The sequence below is a fragment of the Aquarana catesbeiana genome, linkage group LG13 (genome assembly GCF_042186555.1).
Source record: "Aquarana catesbeiana isolate 2022-GZ linkage group LG13, ASM4218655v1, whole genome shotgun sequence".
Lineage (NCBI taxonomy): Eukaryota > Metazoa > Chordata > Amphibia > Anura > Ranidae > Aquarana > Aquarana catesbeiana.
This window is the reverse complement of record NC_133336.1, coordinates 12,208,306-12,227,389: the sequence shown is the minus strand read 5'-3', so window position 1 is coordinate 12,227,389 and position 19,084 is coordinate 12,208,306. Positions and strand designations below refer to the sequence as shown.

At 47.1% G+C, this 19,084-nt stretch overlaps 1 protein-coding gene across 1 annotated transcript in view; it reads left to right on the top strand.

Moving 5' to 3' along the window:
* Nucleotides 1–19,084, top strand: part of DICER1 (dicer 1, ribonuclease III) — a gene marked incomplete at its 5' end in the record, with an annotated part of 61,708 nt that overhangs the window by 11,224 nt on the left and 31,400 nt on the right. The window contains 10 exon segments of the mRNA XM_073609731.1: nt 736–1,211; nt 2,793–2,925; nt 6,120–6,362; nt 6,459–6,613; nt 9,485–9,617; nt 11,813–11,888; nt 12,865–13,004; nt 13,640–13,819; nt 15,705–15,918; nt 18,235–18,388. Coding sequence (XP_073465832.1) covers nt 736–1,211; nt 2,793–2,925; nt 6,120–6,362; nt 6,459–6,613; nt 9,485–9,617; nt 11,813–11,888; nt 12,865–13,004; nt 13,640–13,819; nt 15,705–15,918; nt 18,235–18,388 — 1,904 coding nt within the window.

Below are 19,084 nucleotides of genomic sequence, written 5' to 3'. Positions count from 1 at the left end.
TCAGCAAGGAGAACAGAGAGCAGCACAGTAGTGACATCACCAAATCTCACTCCAGGTCTAGTGAGAATAAAAGTCAGATAAAGCAGGAGAGATGGAGAAAGCACACACAGAATGAAAGAAGCAGGGAGAGCCTTGCACCATAGGTCCCCAGGTACAGCTTCCACTCCAGCAAGGAGAACAAGATTAGCATTGTGGTGACATCACAAAATCTCCAGTCAGAGGCAGCAGTGACTTGGATCTCACACTGCAGATATACAGCTATGAGGATACAGAACAAGGGTGCCTAGGCACAGGAAGTGCATTACTATCTTTTAGATCAGGAGTCTCCAAACTTTTTAAACAAAGGGCCAGTTTATTATTGTTCACACTTTAGAGGGGCCGGACTATGGCCAGCGGACGTGGACATTTTCCTGGCATCAGTGGGATTAAACATTGCCAAATTTGGTTTTAGGGGAGGAGCAGTGCCCCATTATTGGTATCATTGGAAGGAAATGGCACCCCATTGTTGGTGTCAGTTGGCAGAATAGTGACTCGTATCAGGGGGAGGAATAATGCCCCAAAGGCCAGATAAAGGCAAGCGTAGGGCCGCATCTGGTGCAAGGGCCACAGTTTGGAGACCGCTGTTTTAGGAGGTTGCTTAGGCACAATTTACCATTTCTAGAAGTTTCCTGTAAGACATTAAATCTTCACTTTTTGAGTTCAGGTCCCCTTTAATTTGCCCGTTTCTCTTTGTAGATCTTGTCGGACTGCCGGGCGGTCCTGTTGGTCCTGGGCCCTTGGTGCGCGGATAAGGTGGCGGGGATGATGGTGCGTGAACTGCAGAAATACATCAAACACGAACAGGAGGAACTCCATCGCAAATTTCTGTTGTTCACCGATACAATCCTGAGGAAGATCCATGCCCTTTGTGAGGAACATTTCTCCCCGGCCTCCCTTGACCTAAAATTCGTCACCCCCAAAGTCCTGCGACTCCTAGAGATCCTGCGCAAGTACAAACCCTACGAGCGACAGCAATTCGAGAGCGTGGAGTGGTACAACAACCGCAACCAGGACAACTATGTGTCGTGGAGTGACTCTGAGGACGATGAAGATGAGGATGAGGAGATCGAGGAGAAAGAGAAGACTGAAACCAGCTTCCCATCTCCGTTTACCAACATCCTGTGTGGAATCATCTTCGTGGAGCGAAGATACACGGCCGTTGTCTTAAATCGGTAATTCGTGGGTCTCTTTTCTATGTTACTTTGAAAGGCGTTTTTTCAGGACTTGTTTTAATGTTCAGCAAAAGTGGATTTTTCCTTTAAAAGTTAACGTTGCCATGACAGATGAATGTCTTAACCAACCTTTCTCAACCAGGGTTCCCTCTACAATTTACTAGCGGATTCTCAAACAGCAATTTATGGCTCAGATAAGTATATGCTGACAGCAGTAATCTTTTTAGGTATCAGTAAGGAAGGAATTCTTCCCACTGGCCATATGTAAGGGGTAGTCTTCCCGTTGGCCACCAGTGTTGGGGCAGCCTTCCCGTTGGCCACCAGTGTAAGGGGCAGCCTTCCCGTTGGCCACCAGTGTAAGGGGCAGCCTTCCCGTTGGCCACCAGTGTAAGGGGCAGCCTTCCCGTTGGCCACCAGTGTAAGGGGCAGCCTTCCCGTTGGCCACCAGTGTAAGGGGCAGCCTTCCCGTTGGCCACCAGTGTAAGGGGCAGCCTTCCCGTTGGCCACCAGTGTAAGGGGCAGCCTTCCCGTTGGCCACCAGTGTAAGGGGCAGCCTTCCCGTTGGCCACCAGTGTAAGGGGCAGCCTTCCCGTTGGCCACCAGTGTAAGGGGCAGCCTTCCCGTTGGCCACCAGTGTAAGGGGCAGCCTTCCCGTTGGCCACCAGTGTAAGGGGCAGCCTTCCCGTTGGCCACCAGTGTAAGGGGCAGCCTTCCCGTTGGCCACCAGTGTAAGGGGCAGCCTTCCCGTTGGCCACCAGTGTAAGGGGCAGCCTTCCCGTTGGCCACCAGTGTAAGGGGCAGCCTTCCCGTTGGCCACCAGTGTAAGGGGCAGCCTTCCCGTTGGCCACCAGTGTAAGGGGCAGCCTTCCCGTTGGCCACCAGTGTAAGGGGCAGCCTTCCCGTTGGCCACCAGTGTAAGGGGCAGCCTTCCCGTTGGCCACCAGTGTAAGGGGCAGCCTTCCCGTTGGCCACCAGTGTAAGGGGCAGCCTTCCCGTTGGCCACCAGTGTAAGGGGCAGCCTTCCCGTTGGCCACCAGTGTAAGGGGCAGCCTTCCCGTTGGCCACCAGTGTAAGGGGCAGCCTTCCCGTTGGCCACCAGTGTAAGGGGCAGCCTTCCCGTTGGCCACCAGTGTAAGGGGCAGCCTTCCCGTTGGCCACCAGCGTAAGGGGCAGCCCTTGCCGTTGGCCACCAGCGTAAGGGGCAGCCCTTGCCGTTGGCCACCAGCGTAAGGGGCAGCCCTTGCCGTTGGCCACCAGCGTAAGGGGCATTACAATTTTCACTATCCGCCACTATTTGTTGAATTTTATTATTTAATATAGAGATTCCCTGGGTGTGAAATATGTACAGCTTATTCCCTATCCTTGTATATATTGCTATATCTCAGCTTTCTGGTCATGTAATGTATGGTGAGCTGTGAATACGATAATTATTAGCGAGGATTTCCCGAGACCTGAAGCTGCTTTTGGAAGGTTGAAATAGGCTGGTTCAAGGAAAACCTCCTTCGTATTGCCGGTGCTGATGTCTGTCTCTTTTGAAGTGCAGCTGTGATTTTAACGGACGTTTCCAACTTACCATTACAGGTTGATTAAGGAGGCCGGGAAACAGGACCCAGAGCTGGCTTACATTAGCAGTAACTTCATAACTGGCCACGGCATTGGAAAGAACCAGCCACGTAACAAACAGATGGAAGTGGAGTTCAGAAAGCAAGAAGAGGTAATGGAAGTGACTCCACATTGGGAAAACGAGCGCTTTCCTCTAGTTAATGGGTTCACTGGAAGACCCTGTCCTCAGTCTGCTCTGTGTCAGCGCCCTGCACCCTGGACTCCCTCCAGCAGAGGCCATAATTATCTGGCATTAGAGACGCACAGATATCGCTCGTTATACTCTCACAGGTTGTTTCTGTGTTACGTGCTCCTTATTGGCGCTGACAGTTAAATAACCTCATTTGTTGCGTTGATGTATGTAGAGTCAGATGTGCATTGGCGTTCCCTCGCCCTCGTGCTGCCACTCCACCTGCACATTCCTCACTATGGAGATGGGAACTTTCTTCATTTTACTGTGGTTTCTATTTTACTTGTTTATGTAGTTTATTTATTACAGGTACTTGTAGAGCGCTGTCAATTTACGCAGCGCTTCACATACACGGTGCCTTGAAAAGGTATTCATACCCCTTGAAATTTTCCAAATGTTACAACCAAAAACGTAAATGTATTTTATTGGGATTTTATGTGATAGACCAACACAAAGTAGCTCATAATTGTGAAGTGGAAGTAAAATGATAAATGGTTCAACATTTTTTTACAAATATGTGAAAAGTGTGGGGGGGCATTTGTATTCAGCCCCCTTTACTCTGATACCCCTCACTAAAATCTAGTGGAACCAATTGCCTTCAGAAGTCACCTAATTAGTAGATAGAGTCCACCCGTGTCATTTAATCTCAGTAAAAATACAGCTGTGAAGCCCTCAGAGGTTTGTTAGAGAACCTAAGTGAACAAACGGCATCATGAATGCCAAGGAACACATCAGACAGGTCAGGGATAAAATTGTGGAGAAGTTTAAAGCAGAGTTTGGTTATAAAAAAAAAAAATATCTGAAGCTTTAAACATCTTGCGGAGCTCTGTTCAATCCATCATCGGAAAATGGAAAGAGTATGGCACAACTGCAAACCTACCAAGACATGGCCGTCCACCTAAACTGACCGGCCGGGCAAGGAGAACATTCATCAGAGAAGAGCCAAGAGGTCCATGGTAACTCTGGAGGAGCTGCAGAGATCCACAGCTCAGGTGGGAGAATCTGTCCACAGGACAACTATTAGTCGTGTTCTCCACAAATCTGCCCTTTATGGAAGAGTGACAAGAAGAAAGACATTGTTAACTGGTTCAATACCGGGCATTTTCACCCCCTTCCTTCCCAGACCAATTTTTCGTTTTCAGCACTGTTGCACTTTGAACGACAATTGCGCGGTCGTGCAACGTTGCACCCAAACAAAATTGACGTCCTTTTTTCCCCACAAATAGAGCTTTCTTTTGGTGGTATTTGATCACCTCTGCGTTTTTTATTTTTTGCACTATAAACAAAAGAAGAGCGCCAATTTTGAAAAAAAACAATATTTTTTACTTTTTGCTATAATAAATATCCCAATTTAAAAAAAATAAATACATTTTTCCTCAGTTTAGGCCAATATGTATTCTTCTACATATTTTTGGTAGTAAAAATCGCAATAAGGGTATATTGATTGGTTTGCGCAAAAGTTATAGCGTCTACAAAATACGGGATTTATGGCATTTTTTAAAAAAAAATTTTTTTTTTTTTTACTAGGAATAGCGGCGATCGCGATTTTTTTTTTTGTTTGTTTGTTTTTTTTTTTTTTTTTTTCGTGACTGCGACATTATGGCGGACACATCAGACACTTTTGACACATTTTTGGGACCATTCACATTTATACAGCGATCCGTGCTATAAAATTGCATTGATTACTGTGTAAATGTGACAGGCAGTGAAGGGGTTAACCACTAGGGGGACACAAGGGGTTAAATATGTTTCCTAGGGAATGATTCTAACTGTAGGGGGCGGGGATGGACAAGGGGAGGAGACAGATTGGTGTTCCTCTGTACTAGGAACACAGATCGGTCACCTCTCACCTGACAGGACGTGGATCTGTGTGTTTACACACACAGATCCACGGTCCAGCTCGGTTAGCGGGCAATCGCGGGTGTCCAGCGGACATCGTGGCCGCCGGGCACACGCACCGGGTCCTGAGCAACGTGGCGCGCGCGCCCCCTCGACGGCCGAGAAGCCCAGGCCGTCATATGACGTCCACCCGGGATGGGAGATCCCGTCTGTGGACGTCATTTAACGATACGCGGGTAGTGAAGTGGTTAAAAGAAAGTTATAAGAAGTCCTGTTTGCAGTTTGTGAGAAGCCATGTGGGGGACACAGCAAACATGTGGAAGAAGGTGATCTGGTCAGATGAGACCAAAATTCAACTTTTTGGCCTAAAAGCAAAACTCTATGTGTGGGGGGAAAACGAATACTGCACATCACTCTGAACACACCATCCCCACCGTGAAACATGGTGGTGGCAGCATCATGTGGTGGGGATGCTTTTCTTCAGCAGGGATAGGGAAGCTGGTCAGAGTTGATGGGAAGATGGATGGAGACAAATACAGGACAATCTTAGAAGAAAACCTGTTAGAGTCTGCAAAAGACTTGAGACTGGGGCGGAGGTTCACCTTCCAGCAGGACAACAACCCGAAACATCCAGCCAGAGCTACAATGGAATGGTTTACATCAAAGCATATTCATGTGTTAGAATGGCCTAATCACAGTCCAGACCTAAATCCCATTGAGAATCTGTGGCAAGACTTGAAAATTGCTGTTCACAGACGCTCTCCATCCAATCTGACAGAGCTTGGGCTTTATTGCAAAGAAGAAGAATGGGCAGAAATGTTCCTCTCTAGATGTGCAAAGCTGGTAGAGACATCCCCAAAAAGACTTGCAGCTGTAATTGCAGAGAAAGGGGGTTCTACAAAGTATTGACTCCGGGGGGCGCCATACAAATGCCCCCCCCCCCCCCCCCCACACACACACACACACACTTTTCACATATTTATTTGTATCATTTATCATTTTCCTTCCACTTCACAATTATGTGACACTTTGTGTTGGTCTATCACATAAAATCCCAGTAAAAATAGATAATCTGTGTATTTTTAGTCTGTAGAAAAGTTAAATGTAATGTACATCTGGTGTTTATCAGGCTTGACCTCCCACAAATACTCTACATGAAGATTTTATGTTCTCCTCCTTCGGTCTGTGTTGGTTTCCTCGCACAATCCGAAAAATGGGAGATGAAAAGGAACCTGTGCGTAGAAAAAAATAATTGAGACTTTCTATCTTTCGTTCAGGTCCTTCGAAAATTCCGAGCGCATGAAACCAATCTGCTGATTGCTACCAGCATCGTAGAGGAGGGGGTGGACATCCCGAAATGCAACCTGGTGGTCCGCTTTGATTTGCCCACGGAGTACAGGTCCTATGTCCAGTCCAAGGGTCGGGCGAGAGCCCCCATCTCAAATTATATCATGTTAGCGGACACAGACAAGATAAAGGGGTTCGAGGATGATCTGAAGACCTATAAGGCCATCGAGAAGGTTTGTAGCACAGCCACGTTCCTCCATGATGAGGTCCTATGAATTCTCTTCCTGCGTCTTAATGTCAAATTGCGTTTTTTTTTTTTTTTTTTTCAGATACTGCGGAATAAATGCTCCAAGTCGCTGGATTGTGGGGAGGCGGAGTCGGAAGCCGTTGTAGATGACGACGAGATCATTCCTCCCTATGTGTTGCGGCAAGATGATGGGAGCCCAAGGGTGACCATTAACACCGCTATTGGCCACATTAATCGGTAAGCATAATATGGACCTCTGACCGTAATGTATAAATAGCTAGATCTTGATAGAAATCGGTGGTTAACCACTTCAACCCCCGGAAGATTTGGCTGCCAAATGACCGGGCCATTGTTTGCGATTGGGCACTGCGTCGCTTTAACTGACAATTGCCCAGGCGCGTTGTACCCAAACAAAACTGACGTCCTTTTTTTTTCCCCACAAATAGAGCTTTCTTTTGGAGGTATTTGATCACCTCTGCGGTTTTTATTTTTTGTGCTATCAACAAAAAAAAAACATGATTTTGAAAAAAAAAAAAACACAATACTTTGCACTTTTTGCTATAATAAATATCCCCATTTTTTTTTTTTAAAGCAAATTTTTTTTCTCCGTTTAGGGCTGATGTGTATTCTACATATTTTTGTAAAAAAAAAAAAAAAAATTGCTATAAGCGTGTATTGATTGGTTTGCGCAAAAGTTATAGCGTCTACAAAATAGGGGATAGAGTTGTAGCATTTTTATTATTATTTTTTTTTACTAGTAATGGCGGCGATCTGCGATTTTTATCAGGACTGTGACATTATGGCGGACAAATCGGACACTTTTGACACATTTTTGGGACCATTGTCATTTATACAGCTATAAAAATGCATTGTTTATTGTATAAATGTCACTGGCAGGGAAGGGGTTAACACTAGGGGGGAGCTCAAGGGGTTACGTGTTTTTCCCTAAGGCTCGGTTCACACTAGGACGACTTGGGATCCGACTTGTAAGCCCTCAAGTCGCCCCAGAAAGAGATTCACATTACAGTGAATGGGAGCGTCTTAATAGACACTACTGAAGTCGCCCCGACTTCGGAGCGTACTCCCTGTACTACTTGGATCCGACTTGGTAGGCGACCTGTACCATAGAAATCAATGGAAGTCGCCTCCAAGTCGGATCTCTATCTACAGTCAAGCGACTTTGCAGGGAAAAAATTTAGTTTGCCCAGGTAAACCCCTCCCTCCCAGAGAGCTGATTATCCTGTGATTGGCCACAGCCAAAGTCGCCTGTCCTGGAGGCGACTTGAAGTCGCGTTGTAATTTGCTAAAGTCGCGCTGAAGTCGCGTTGAGGTCGCCGTACAAAGTCGCGCTGAAATCGTGTTGCCCCTGTGTGAACCGAGCCCTAGTGTGTGTGTGTGTTTCTAACTGTAGGAGGGAGGGGACTGACTATAGGAGATGACAGATCGTGGTTCATAGCTATTAGGAACTCGCGATCTGTCTCTCCTCACAGAACATAGATTTGTGTGTTTATACACACACACGTCCCTGTTCTGCCTCTCGTGCCCACGATCACTCGTGGCCGGTGGTCATCGCGACCGTTAGCCACGAGCATCGGCACCCCGCAGTGCAGCTGTCGCGTGCCTGCTATGCCGATCCCACTAGCCGACGTATAGCTACGGCGATTTGCGGGATCGTGCCCACCTGCTGCAGTATAATGACGGCGGCTGGTTGGCAATCGGTTAAAGCCCCACCCTGGGAACAAAAAAAAAAACCACCCTTGCGGGTAGCCCCCCGCCACTGTTTGAAGTCATGGACTGAATTTTGAGGCCCCGTCTAGCTCATAAGTTGACAACCACTGGTCTAAGAGGAACGTAAAAAGCATTTTACTTGCCTGTTCCTCGGTTCCCCTTGCTCTAGTGATGGACTGTCCCATTCCGTTCTCTTGCCGGGTTTTGGACCCAATATCACTCTTGATGACGTCATAACACCTCAGTCAGCCAGAGTATATAGATGGAGAAGAGGCTGCAGTGACTGGTCTAGCAATCCAGAGGAGCCTGCAAGAGAATTGTTAGGTTTTCTGGAGTTCAGCATTAGAAAAATAAAAATAAATAACCCCGCCCCCCCAAATTTATTAATAGTGTTTTAGGGCCTGTGTGTATGACATCACTTTCCGATACTTCTGGTATCAATCAGAATTCATTGACTGGTACACCTGAGCCGCAGTTCTCCTCCCTCTGGACCTGCATTTCACCTGCCTTCAGCGGGATTTGCATTCCGATTTATGCGAATGTAAAACTTAGAGATGCTTAGAGAACTTAGTCGAAAATGGTGTTTTTTTTTTTTTGTTTTGGTTTTTTTTTTTTTTTTTTTTGTTTTTTTTTTTTTTTTGTTTTTTTAGCATTTTGCCAATATAGAAAAAGGTGCACAAAATGCATGCGACTTTTGTCGTGATTTTACAGTGATTTTACTGTGCTTACGGTGTGTTTTTCATAGGTCATGTGACTCAAAAATTGCATCCGAAACGTAACACGGCTGCGTTTTTGATGCGTTCTGCTGCGTTTTTTTTAATGCATTTCAATGGGGAGATACGTTTTTTGTTTAACTGACCAGCACGCAAGATTTTTAACACCACAACGGACCAGTGTGAAGACATACATAGAATTTAAAGGGATGCATTTTTCTTGCGCTAAAGGTGCTGATGATGGCCAAGAAAAAAAACATATTTACTTATATTCCACTTTTTAATGAAGATCCTGAATGTAATACAATTGTATATATAAAAATGTATACCGTATATACTCGAGTATAAGCCAAGTTTTTCAGCTTTTTTTTTTTTGTGCTGAAAATGCCCCCCTCGGCTTCTACTCGAGCCAAGCACTTTTCTGCAGCAATGAATGACATTTTCCAAACAGACTTTGGGGCACCGTACCTCGGAGCCACTTGGTGCTAGGAACCCCAAATTTGGTGTACTTATTCACACAATATTTTCTTATCACTGAGTTCAGCTTCAGGATCATCATCAGCCCAGACTCTGTATAAAGAATGTATTTGGAAATTCTCAGATATTTATTACTGTCTGTTCCATTATAGACTGACCTCTGTTTTTCATATTTCTGGGTTTGTTGCAGATACTGTGCCCGGTTACCCAGCGACCCTTTCACCCACCTCGCTCCGAAGTGTAAAACCCGAGAAAGTTACGAAGGCGCCTATCGCGCTACTCTCTACCTTCCGATAAACTCCCCTTTAAGAGCCCCTATTGTTGTAAGTACCTGGTAAGATTATACTGTCATGTGCACAGATACTGTTTTATGACCTTTTAGTGAACTTCACTCGGCAGCCCCCAACCTTTTTGGCCCCCGACGATCAGTATCATGGCAGACAATTTTCCTGGGGGGGGGGGGGGGGAGCTGGGTTGGGAGAGGATGGTGGTTGTAATGGACGGGTCCAGGGGATGGGATATTCGCAAAGTCTGTCCTCAGCCCCCTTCACACCATGCCCCCCCCCCCCCCCCCCCCCCCCCCCCTTATATCCATGTCCACAGTTCTCCTTTACATCACAGTTCTCCCTTTAAAGCCGTTCCACAGTGTCCTCAGTTTCCCTTCACATCACAGCCCCTCTTACATTACAGTACAGTCCCCTTGACATGAATGTAACAGGGAATGCACTGTAAAGGGGCGGCACTGTGATGTAAAGGGGACTGCAACGTAAAGGAGCACTTTCACTGTGCCCCCACCCCTTTGCATTACTGTGCCCCCACCCCTTTGCATTACTGTGCCCCCACCCCTTTGCATCACTGTGCCCCCTTTTAAAGCAGTCCCACAGTGTCCTCGGTCCCCTTTTACATGCCTGTCCACAGATCCCCTTTTACATGCCTGTCCACAGATCCCTTTTTACATGCCTGTCCACAGATCCCCTTTTACATGCCTGTCCACAGATCCCCTTTTACATGCCTGTCCACAGATCCCCTTTTACATTAATGTAATGGGGACTGTAATGTAAAGGCAAGCTGTGATGTAAGGACTGCACTGCAAATGGGTACTATAACCGTGCCCCTTTTACAGTGCAGTCCCCCCTTTACATTACAATGCCCCTGCAATCTGCCCCCTCCCATCCTTTCCTTTCTAATATCAATCTCTGCCTCCCCTGCTCAGGACTCCTACCTGCAGGGCAGACAGAGGCTGTTGACAGTCCCGTGTGTCCTCTCCCAGCTCCTCCGCCCCCAAGCCCGATTGATGATGTCATCCTATCAGCAGGGCAGGAGGAGCTCTACATTCCGATCTGCAGCTCCTCCCGCCCCTGCTGATAGGATGACATTGTCGGCCAGGCGAACGGGGGAGTCGGGAGAGGACACACAGGCATGGCCGCACAGCAGGAGGTGAACAGCAACCGCGCGGTTTGTGATGACCCTGTTGGGACCAGAGTCGCCGCTCATCTGCTGTGCTGCCCAGTCAGCAAGAGGCCACAGACAAGCACCAGTCCACCCCTCGGGGGTTGGGGACTCCTGCTCTAACTCTTCTCCCCGTGGAAGTAAAATGCCTTCAGCCTCATTCTGTGTCCAGATCCTGCACAGCCTGCAAAAAATTCATGGCCATGTCCAGCTATGCTGCGCATGCGGACCTCTCGCCTCGTTCATTCCTATGGCCCGAGTATCTACTCTAAATGGCTGGAGCTGTGAGTACAGACATATAGAGCAAGCAGCTCTATATATCGTCCTCCTCCTCCTTCGCCTTAGGCAATTGACACGCACACTGCCCGCTATGCCTCCCGGGATATGAACGTCATATATCCCAGGAGGGCATAACCTTTCATTCAAGACCAGGAGGAGGGGGCGGGCCTCTCGGCACGTCGTCAAGAGGCTCACCCACTGAACCTGAAAGAGCTGACGGGCCTCTCGATGTCGGAGATAACATGGTGGGACAGAGCTGGGGGAAGGGGGGGGCCCTAACCCTGAACAGCCTGGATGACGTACATGGAATGGCTTTGTGAATCTGACTTGTGATGTATCTCAGAAGGCTGCGGGCAAAGAGGGAGGGGCTGAACTTCCACTCGAATCTCCTAGACCAGCGGTCTCCAAACTTTTTAAGGGCCAGTTTATTGTCCTTCAGAGTTTAGGGGGGCCGGACTATGGCCTATCTGTGGGAGTAAACATCTCCACATTTGGGAGAGGGAGGAGCAGTGCCCCATCATTGGTATCATTGGAAGAAATGGTGCCCTATTGTTGGTATCAGTGGAAGAGTAGTGCCCCAAGGGCTGGATAAAAGCAAGCAAAAGGCTGCAGTCCTAGGCAATCTGAACAAAAGTGGGAGCGTGTGTACTCATCAAAACTAGGTACCCCCCCCATAAAAAGTAAATAACATTTTATATAAATGTGGTATAGACGAGGGGGACATAAAGCGGACAGAGCTAATTTGACTGTTGATCACCAGCAATGTATGATTTGTGTGTCGTTGTTGCAGGGACCTCCCATGAGCTGTGCGAGGCTTGCTGAGCGAGCGGTGGCCCTCATATGCTGTAAGAAGCTGCATGAAATCGGTAAGCATTTTCCTCTCAGGTGTGTTTTATAATGTGATTATTATAAAAAGTTGGATCAGTGAATGCCTGGAAGACTCTTCCCACCGCTTGGCTGTGACCGGTTATTTTTATTTTGTTGTTTTGGTTATAGTGGGGAAGTAATAAAGGATTGATGCACTTCAAAACTAAGTGCGTTTTTTATCCTTTTTTTTTTTTTTGCTCCTTTATTCTTACCGAATCCATCCTCCTCCCTCCTCCCTCCTCCCTCCTCCCTCCTCCTCCTCCTCCTCCCTCCCTCCCTCCCTCCCTCCTCCTCCTCCTCTTCCATACATGCCTCTGTCCAGCAGTCGTGGTTTTGCTGTATGTTTATGCCCATAGGTCTAAGTCTTTTTGTCCTGGTTGCTCCTGTACATTAGTGCCCCATAGACTTACCTTTATGAGTCTGTATTCCCAAGCCAGAGGGAAGGGGGAGGTTTTTCATTGAAGTCTACAGGACTGTAATGCACAGGGCGGCCATGACGGTGAGGACTTGCACCATTGGGTGTAAATAAACTGCAGAAGTGTGGGGGGGTAGACTGTAATGTACAGGGCAGCCATGACTGTAAAGACTTGCAGTGGATGTAAACACACTGCTGCTGTCTGAGAGATCTATTCATATGTAGAAGTTAGGTTGGGGGGGGGGGGGGGAGTAGCAAAAAGGATAAGTGCACTTTGTTTTAAAGTGCTCACTGCTGTCCTTGCTGGAGGCTCTGACATGAGGAAGCAAAGCCCTGCCCTGCCCTCTACCAAGATGGCTGCCTCCACACACAGATACAGTGCAGAACAAGGCATGAGAAGAGATCAGCTGCAAAGGAACAACCTGAAGTATTAGGGACTATATCCCCTGCCTGCCGTTTTTAGGTGCAGCTTCCACAGTTTAATTCTGATTTAATGCTCATAATCAGTACTCTTTTGGATCGGTCATTCATAAAGAATCCCAACCTTTTCTTCCTCTCAGGTGAACTGGATGACCATTTGATGCCCGTTGGCAAGGAAACTGTTAAATACGAGGAGGAGCTCGACCTACACGACGAGGAGGAAACCAGCGTCCCAGGCCGGCCCGGCTCCACCAAGAGGAGACAGTGCTATCCTAAAGCTGTGAGGAACCCCTATTGTTTCCTGTCTGGGGGGGGTTTATTTTATTTTTTTTCAACCACTTGCCGACTGCACTATAGAAAAATGTCGGCCAGTTCTGGGAGGACATCGTATGACATTGTCCCATGACCGCGGGCGGCGTGCTCTGTGAACGCTGTATCATATGGGTACAGTGTTACATGACTGCGCAATTGTCATTCAAAGTGAGAGCGATGAAAATTGGGCGGGAAGGGGGTAAAAGTGTTGAAGGGGTTGAATAGTGGTGATGGGTTAGAACCCCGGTTTTTAATTGTGTCCCCATTGGGGAAATTCTGTTTATTTGTTCTGGTGCCAGCTGAAGAGATTTCCCCCAGTTCATAAATTATTATAATATTATTATACAGGATTTATAGCGCCAACATATTTCCACTCACTTCCTGTTGTGTGTACAGGGCAGGAAGTGAAGAGAAATCTCCCCAGTGGTAGAGGGAATTTGTCTGGTTTGTAGGCAGTTCTCTGGTTGTGTATTCCCATTTGAGGAAACGTACTGCTTTTTTTTTTTTTCTTGGCATTTTTGGGAATGTACATTGAAGAGAATCCTTTTTATAATGAACTAACTTTTTTTTTTTTTTTTTTTTTTTTTTTTCCTTCCGGTTTAGATCCCTGACTGTCTTCGGAACAGTTATCCGAGGCCGGGACAGCCATGTTACCTGTATGTGATAGGAATGGTGTTAACCACGCCATTACCAGATGAACTGAACTTCAGGAGACGGAAGCTTTACCCTCCTGAAGATACAGAGAGGTGCTTCGGCATCCTGACTGCGAAACCCATACCTCAGGTAAAGCTGGATATTCCTTTGTTCTACAGCATGCAGATCCGCAGCACCCGACGCGTTTTGGGGTTTGAAAGGGCCCTTTAGCTGTTTAACCCTTCCACTGCCTGCCACTGCGCTCCAATTTTAAACTCTGATGGCGACCAGTAGAATAAAAAGCAGGCACTACTGAATTTTTTTTTTTTTTTAAAGCCCTGTAATTGTCGCAAATTTTTTTTCAATTATGATTGTAAAACCCCCATGTGTGGAATATTTTTATTTTTTTTTTTTTTACAATTTTATGGAAAAAAAAATTTTTAGTTTTTTATGGGGGACAGCGGAAGAATGTCTCTTTTTGAGCTAGACATAGTCCTTTCTTGGCGTCCTTAGGCCTCATGCCCACCAGACGTTATAAAAACGCCAGTAGCAAGTTTTTCCACTTTTTTGCTTTAGTGTTTTTTAGCAAGAAAACTCCTGTTTAGCTGCATTTTGGTTACTGTCGTTAGAGTTTTTTTTACAGCTCAAAAAACTCCTCAAAAACCCACTAGTTCGGGGGGGGGGGGGGGGGGTCCCTGCTAAAAAAAACACTGATAACAGCCTATGTGTGCATGGACACATAGGATAACATGCTGGGGAGTTTATTGGCTGCAGAAGAAAAAAACGCCTGAAGCCAAAAACAGCCGCTATAAAAACATCCTGCACTGCAGATGAATGAATAGAAGCCTCTGTACAGAAGCTTCCTATTCATTCGCAGTTTGCTATGCTTCAGTGATGAATGAACACAGGAGCGATTGCTATCCATTTCTTACTGTATTCATTTAGGAAGGGGCTGTGATAAACAAGACATGTTTACCAGCCCCCCCTCCCGCACACCACCTTGACAATAATAAGCCGTCATGTGCCCCCAGCAGCGGGTGCAGGAGGAGTAGAATGAGAAGCCAGCCAGGAGTGCTGCAGAGAGGGGGGTGCCAGGGGAATCGGTGAAGAGGGGGATGGAGCAGCAGAGGGGGGAGGGGATCTGTTTGGATAGTTAAATCCCCTGGTGGTTCCCCTGCAGCACCTGAAGCTGGCAGGAGAGGAGAAGCCGGCAGCTGTGGGGAATCGCCGGTGCTGTTGGGGGCTTTTATGAGGGAAGCATGGCACAGAAATGGGGGGGGGGGGGGTCACATTTTAGGTGAATAGCTCTGATGGAGGAATACCACGTCTGACTTGGCCAACTGAATCTGGCTCTGTGGGTCCATACACAATATGGACCTGGCAGCGAAAGGGTAAAGAATTTACCAAAGTTTATCCAGAGCAAACTTTTTTTTTGCTACATTTACTCCCCATAATCCCTTGTACACAAGCATTTAGTAGAAAAAATGATCCACACTCTGGTGATGAAATTTTTTCATTTTATTGAATAGCCACAGTGAGCAAACGCAGATTAAGTCAGTTGACGCGTTTCAGCCTATAAGGCATTAGTCATTAGTCATGGGTTATGACTAAGGCCTTATAGGCTGAAACACGTCAACTGACTTAATCTGCGTTTGTTCATTGTGACTATTCAATAAAATGAAGAAATTTTAAGAGCAACAACTGGAGTGTGGATCTTTTTTTTTTTTTTCTAAATTACTCTACTCAGCGACTGTGGATGGAGCACCTGGGGGTTCTGCTATCTATGTGGTGTATGGGTAGTAGCACTGACTTCTGTTTTATACACAACAATTTAGGCCAGGGTCAGGACTGCCAACATTGCCAGGTATAACATATTTCAGGCACTGGGAGGCTTGAGAGGGGTTTTGTAGCAGCTGAAAGCACTTTCAGATCTGTTGACCGAGTAATAGTTCACATTAAGTTTTTCAGCCAACAGTTTTTAATGAATAACGCGGTTCTCCTTTCAAGTTTTTTTTTTGTTTGGCGTGTCTTGCAGATTCCCCATTTCCCCGTCTACACGCGGTCCGGGGAGGTGACCATATCGATCGAGCTGAAAAAGTCCGGCTTTTCTCTGACCTTACAGCAGCTGGAGCTGATCACCCGGCTCCACCAGTACATCTTCTCGCACATCCTTCGCCTGGAGAAACCTGCACTAGAATTCAAACCCACGGCGGCCGACGCCGCTTACTGCGTTCTACCTCTCAATGTTGGTGAGTGGTCTTCTCCGGACCCCCCCGTCCTGTCACCATCATAGGCTGTTCTGTTCATAGCCAAATCCAGAGAGCCTAACTGCAGCCATTTTTTTTCTGTGGGGGAAAAGGTTGGATCAAACCTCCCCCCCAACCCCCCCCCCCGATCTATCCCCAATGAATTAAAGAATTTTTTAACGATTGTTATGATTGTTTTGCAGACTTTTATGTGGCGTTCCTGCCCAGTACCATCACTTCCTGTTGTATTCTGACAATGCTAAGCCACGGCCTCGCAATTCCCAGTAGTTTAGTCAGTCGGCCATTTTCACATGTTTAGTTGGCTGCTGGCCCTGTCTATCTGATAGACAGCCAATGGTCAATTGAAAGTGAATATGACAGGCGGACAATGCTACTACTGATTGCAAGGCAGTGGCTCGGGGGAGTTCATTTACTAAGGCCCCTTTCACACGGGGCTGTCTGATTTTACTCATCCGCTTGCTCAGTGGACATGTCACCACTGAGAACCGTCGCTCCATAGAGGTGTATGGAGCGTCTGATCAGGTCCGCCTGGAAAAACTGACAGTCGGATCTGAACGGTCCGCCCGTGGGAAAGGGACCTAAAGCTGCAGAGTGAAAAAATCGGGCTCACTAATGCGTAGCAGCCAATCAGCTTCTAACCTCCGCTTGTTCAATCTAAAAGAGAAGTAGGTTTTTTTTTTTTTCTTCCTTTTTGATTCATACTTATCTAGGTGGATGCAGCATCCATCCCCTGGTGCCTCGAACACCGAGAGCTGAGTGATCAAACACCGCCGATCGCTCATTTCTATGCATTTTTAGTGCATTTTGCAGATTTGCACTGCAGTCCATTTAACATGGTTTCCTATGAAACACGTTCTGTAGTGCATACTGCAAAAAGCACTAAACATTCATAGGTGTGAATCAGGCCTCAAAGGATTGGTTCATCTTTAGTGACATTTTACACCCGTATTCAGGGTGTAACTTGTTACTAATGCAGCATCCATCCCCCGGCGCCTCGATTACTGAGAACTGAGTGATCAAACACCGCTGATCGCTCATTTCTCACCGCTCCCCTAGCAGAGAGTTGCAGACTGTCAGTCACCGCTCTCTGCTCTGCCCCTCCAGTGATCACTGGTGCGCTGTGCTGTGGAGGGGGAGGGAGCAGCCGGCTCAGGTTCTCAGCTGAGAGTCTGAACCTGGTTGCCGGTTCAGGGATCTGGGCGGATCCCGACTCTGTGGTCCGGATGACGCCCAGGCCTGGACCGGCTCCGAGATGTCAGCAGAAAGCGGGATACAGACCGCTCTCTGCTGAAAACGGGTCACAGGAGTGCAAAACGAGCTTCACTTCTTTGATCCATAGGAAAAGTACAGCCAAACAAGCTTCCCCCGTATTTCTCGCTCCTGTCCTCTCTGCGGCGCCTCCATACGGAGCCTCGCTCCTCTCCCCACTCCTCTCTGCGGCGCCTTCATACGGAGCCTCGCTCCTCTCCCCCCTCCTCTCCGTGGCGCCTCCATACGGAGCCTCGCTCCTCTCCCCCCTCCTCTCCGTGGCGCCTCCATACGGAGCCTCGCTTCTCTCCCCCCTTCCTCTCCGTGGCACCTTCATTTGGGACCTGTGACTTGTCCCAGAAGATTGGCGAGAGGGAGGGGCCGCCTAGGGGGAGAGAAGGAGTGGCCTAGGAGTCCCATAGTCGGAAGTGGGACAGGGAATCGCACTCAAAACTAGTCACCCCCCCAAAAAAATGACATGCCAAATGTGGCATGTAAGGGGGCGAGGAGTGCTTAAGGTGGAAGTTACACTTTTGGTTGGAACTCCGCTTTAAAGTGATTGTAAAGGATTGTGTTTTATTTTGAATAAATAACAAACATGTTATACTTACCTCCACTGTGCAGCTTGTTTTGCACAGAGTGGCCCCGATCCTCCTCTTCTGGGGTCCCCCGCCGGCTCTCGCGGCTCCTCCCCTCATCAGATAACCCCCTAGGAGAAGCGCTCTCCCAAGGGAGTTGCCTTGCGGGCGTACTCCTGAGTGCAGCATTTGTGTCCAGAGACACAAATGCCGGGCTCGGCCCCGGCGCCTGTGTCATTGGATTTGATTGACAGCAGCAGGAGCCAATGGCTGCGCTGCTATCAATCTATCCAATCAAGAGCCCCGTGGAAAGAGGGACAGCGCGTCCCCGCCGAGGAGATGAAGGGGCTCAGGTAAGTAAAACAGGGAGGGGGGACTCAGGGACCGGTGACTGCCGGGTGTCTTTTCACCTTAATGCATAGGATGGACAGGAGGGTTTACAAAAATGACTTTCTACTTTCTCCTCCCACAGTTAACGGCTCTGGCACTTTGGACATAGATTTTACGTTTGTGGAAGATATTGAAAAATCGGAAGCGCGTACCGGAATCCCCAGTACACAGTATACCCCGGAGAACCCCTTCATCTTCAAGCTAGAAGACTACCAAGATGCAGTTATCATTCCAAGGTGAGAGCGTGAGGGGGGAGGGGTTATTTTCTATTATAAATTATGCTATTTGGGTATTGAGGGATTTCAGAAAGGGGCTTTGTCTCTTCCTTAAAGCAGAAGTAAACCCATTGATCTAACAGTTTTAAAAAAAAAAGTTACATTTCCGCCACGTGCCGGAGATGTAACCGTCACATTGGTTGTGCTCTCAACCAAACTGTCAAACCATCCAATGGCCGGTCACCTTACAGATCACATGTGCGGCATCATGGCAGTTGCAGATCAGAGGCCAAGATGGCGGCTTCCTTGGCTTAAAATGATTTGACCACTTGCCCTTCAGAAGATTTACCCCCCTTCATGACCAGGCCACTTTTTTTTTACGTATCGGCACTGCTGCGTTACTATAATTGACAATTGTGACACTGTACCCAAATTAAATTTAGCCTTATTTTTATATATATATATATATATATATATATATATATATATATATATATATATATATATATATATATATATATATATATCTAGATTAGAGAGAGAGAGAGATATAGATATATAGATATATAGATATATATAGAGAGAGAGAGATATATAGAGAGAGATCTCTATTTTTTATTTTTTCCCCTACAAATAGTTTTCTTTTGGTGGTTTTTTAATTTTTTTTGTGCTCTAAATAAAAGACCGCCAATTTTTTTGAAAATAAAACTATTTTTT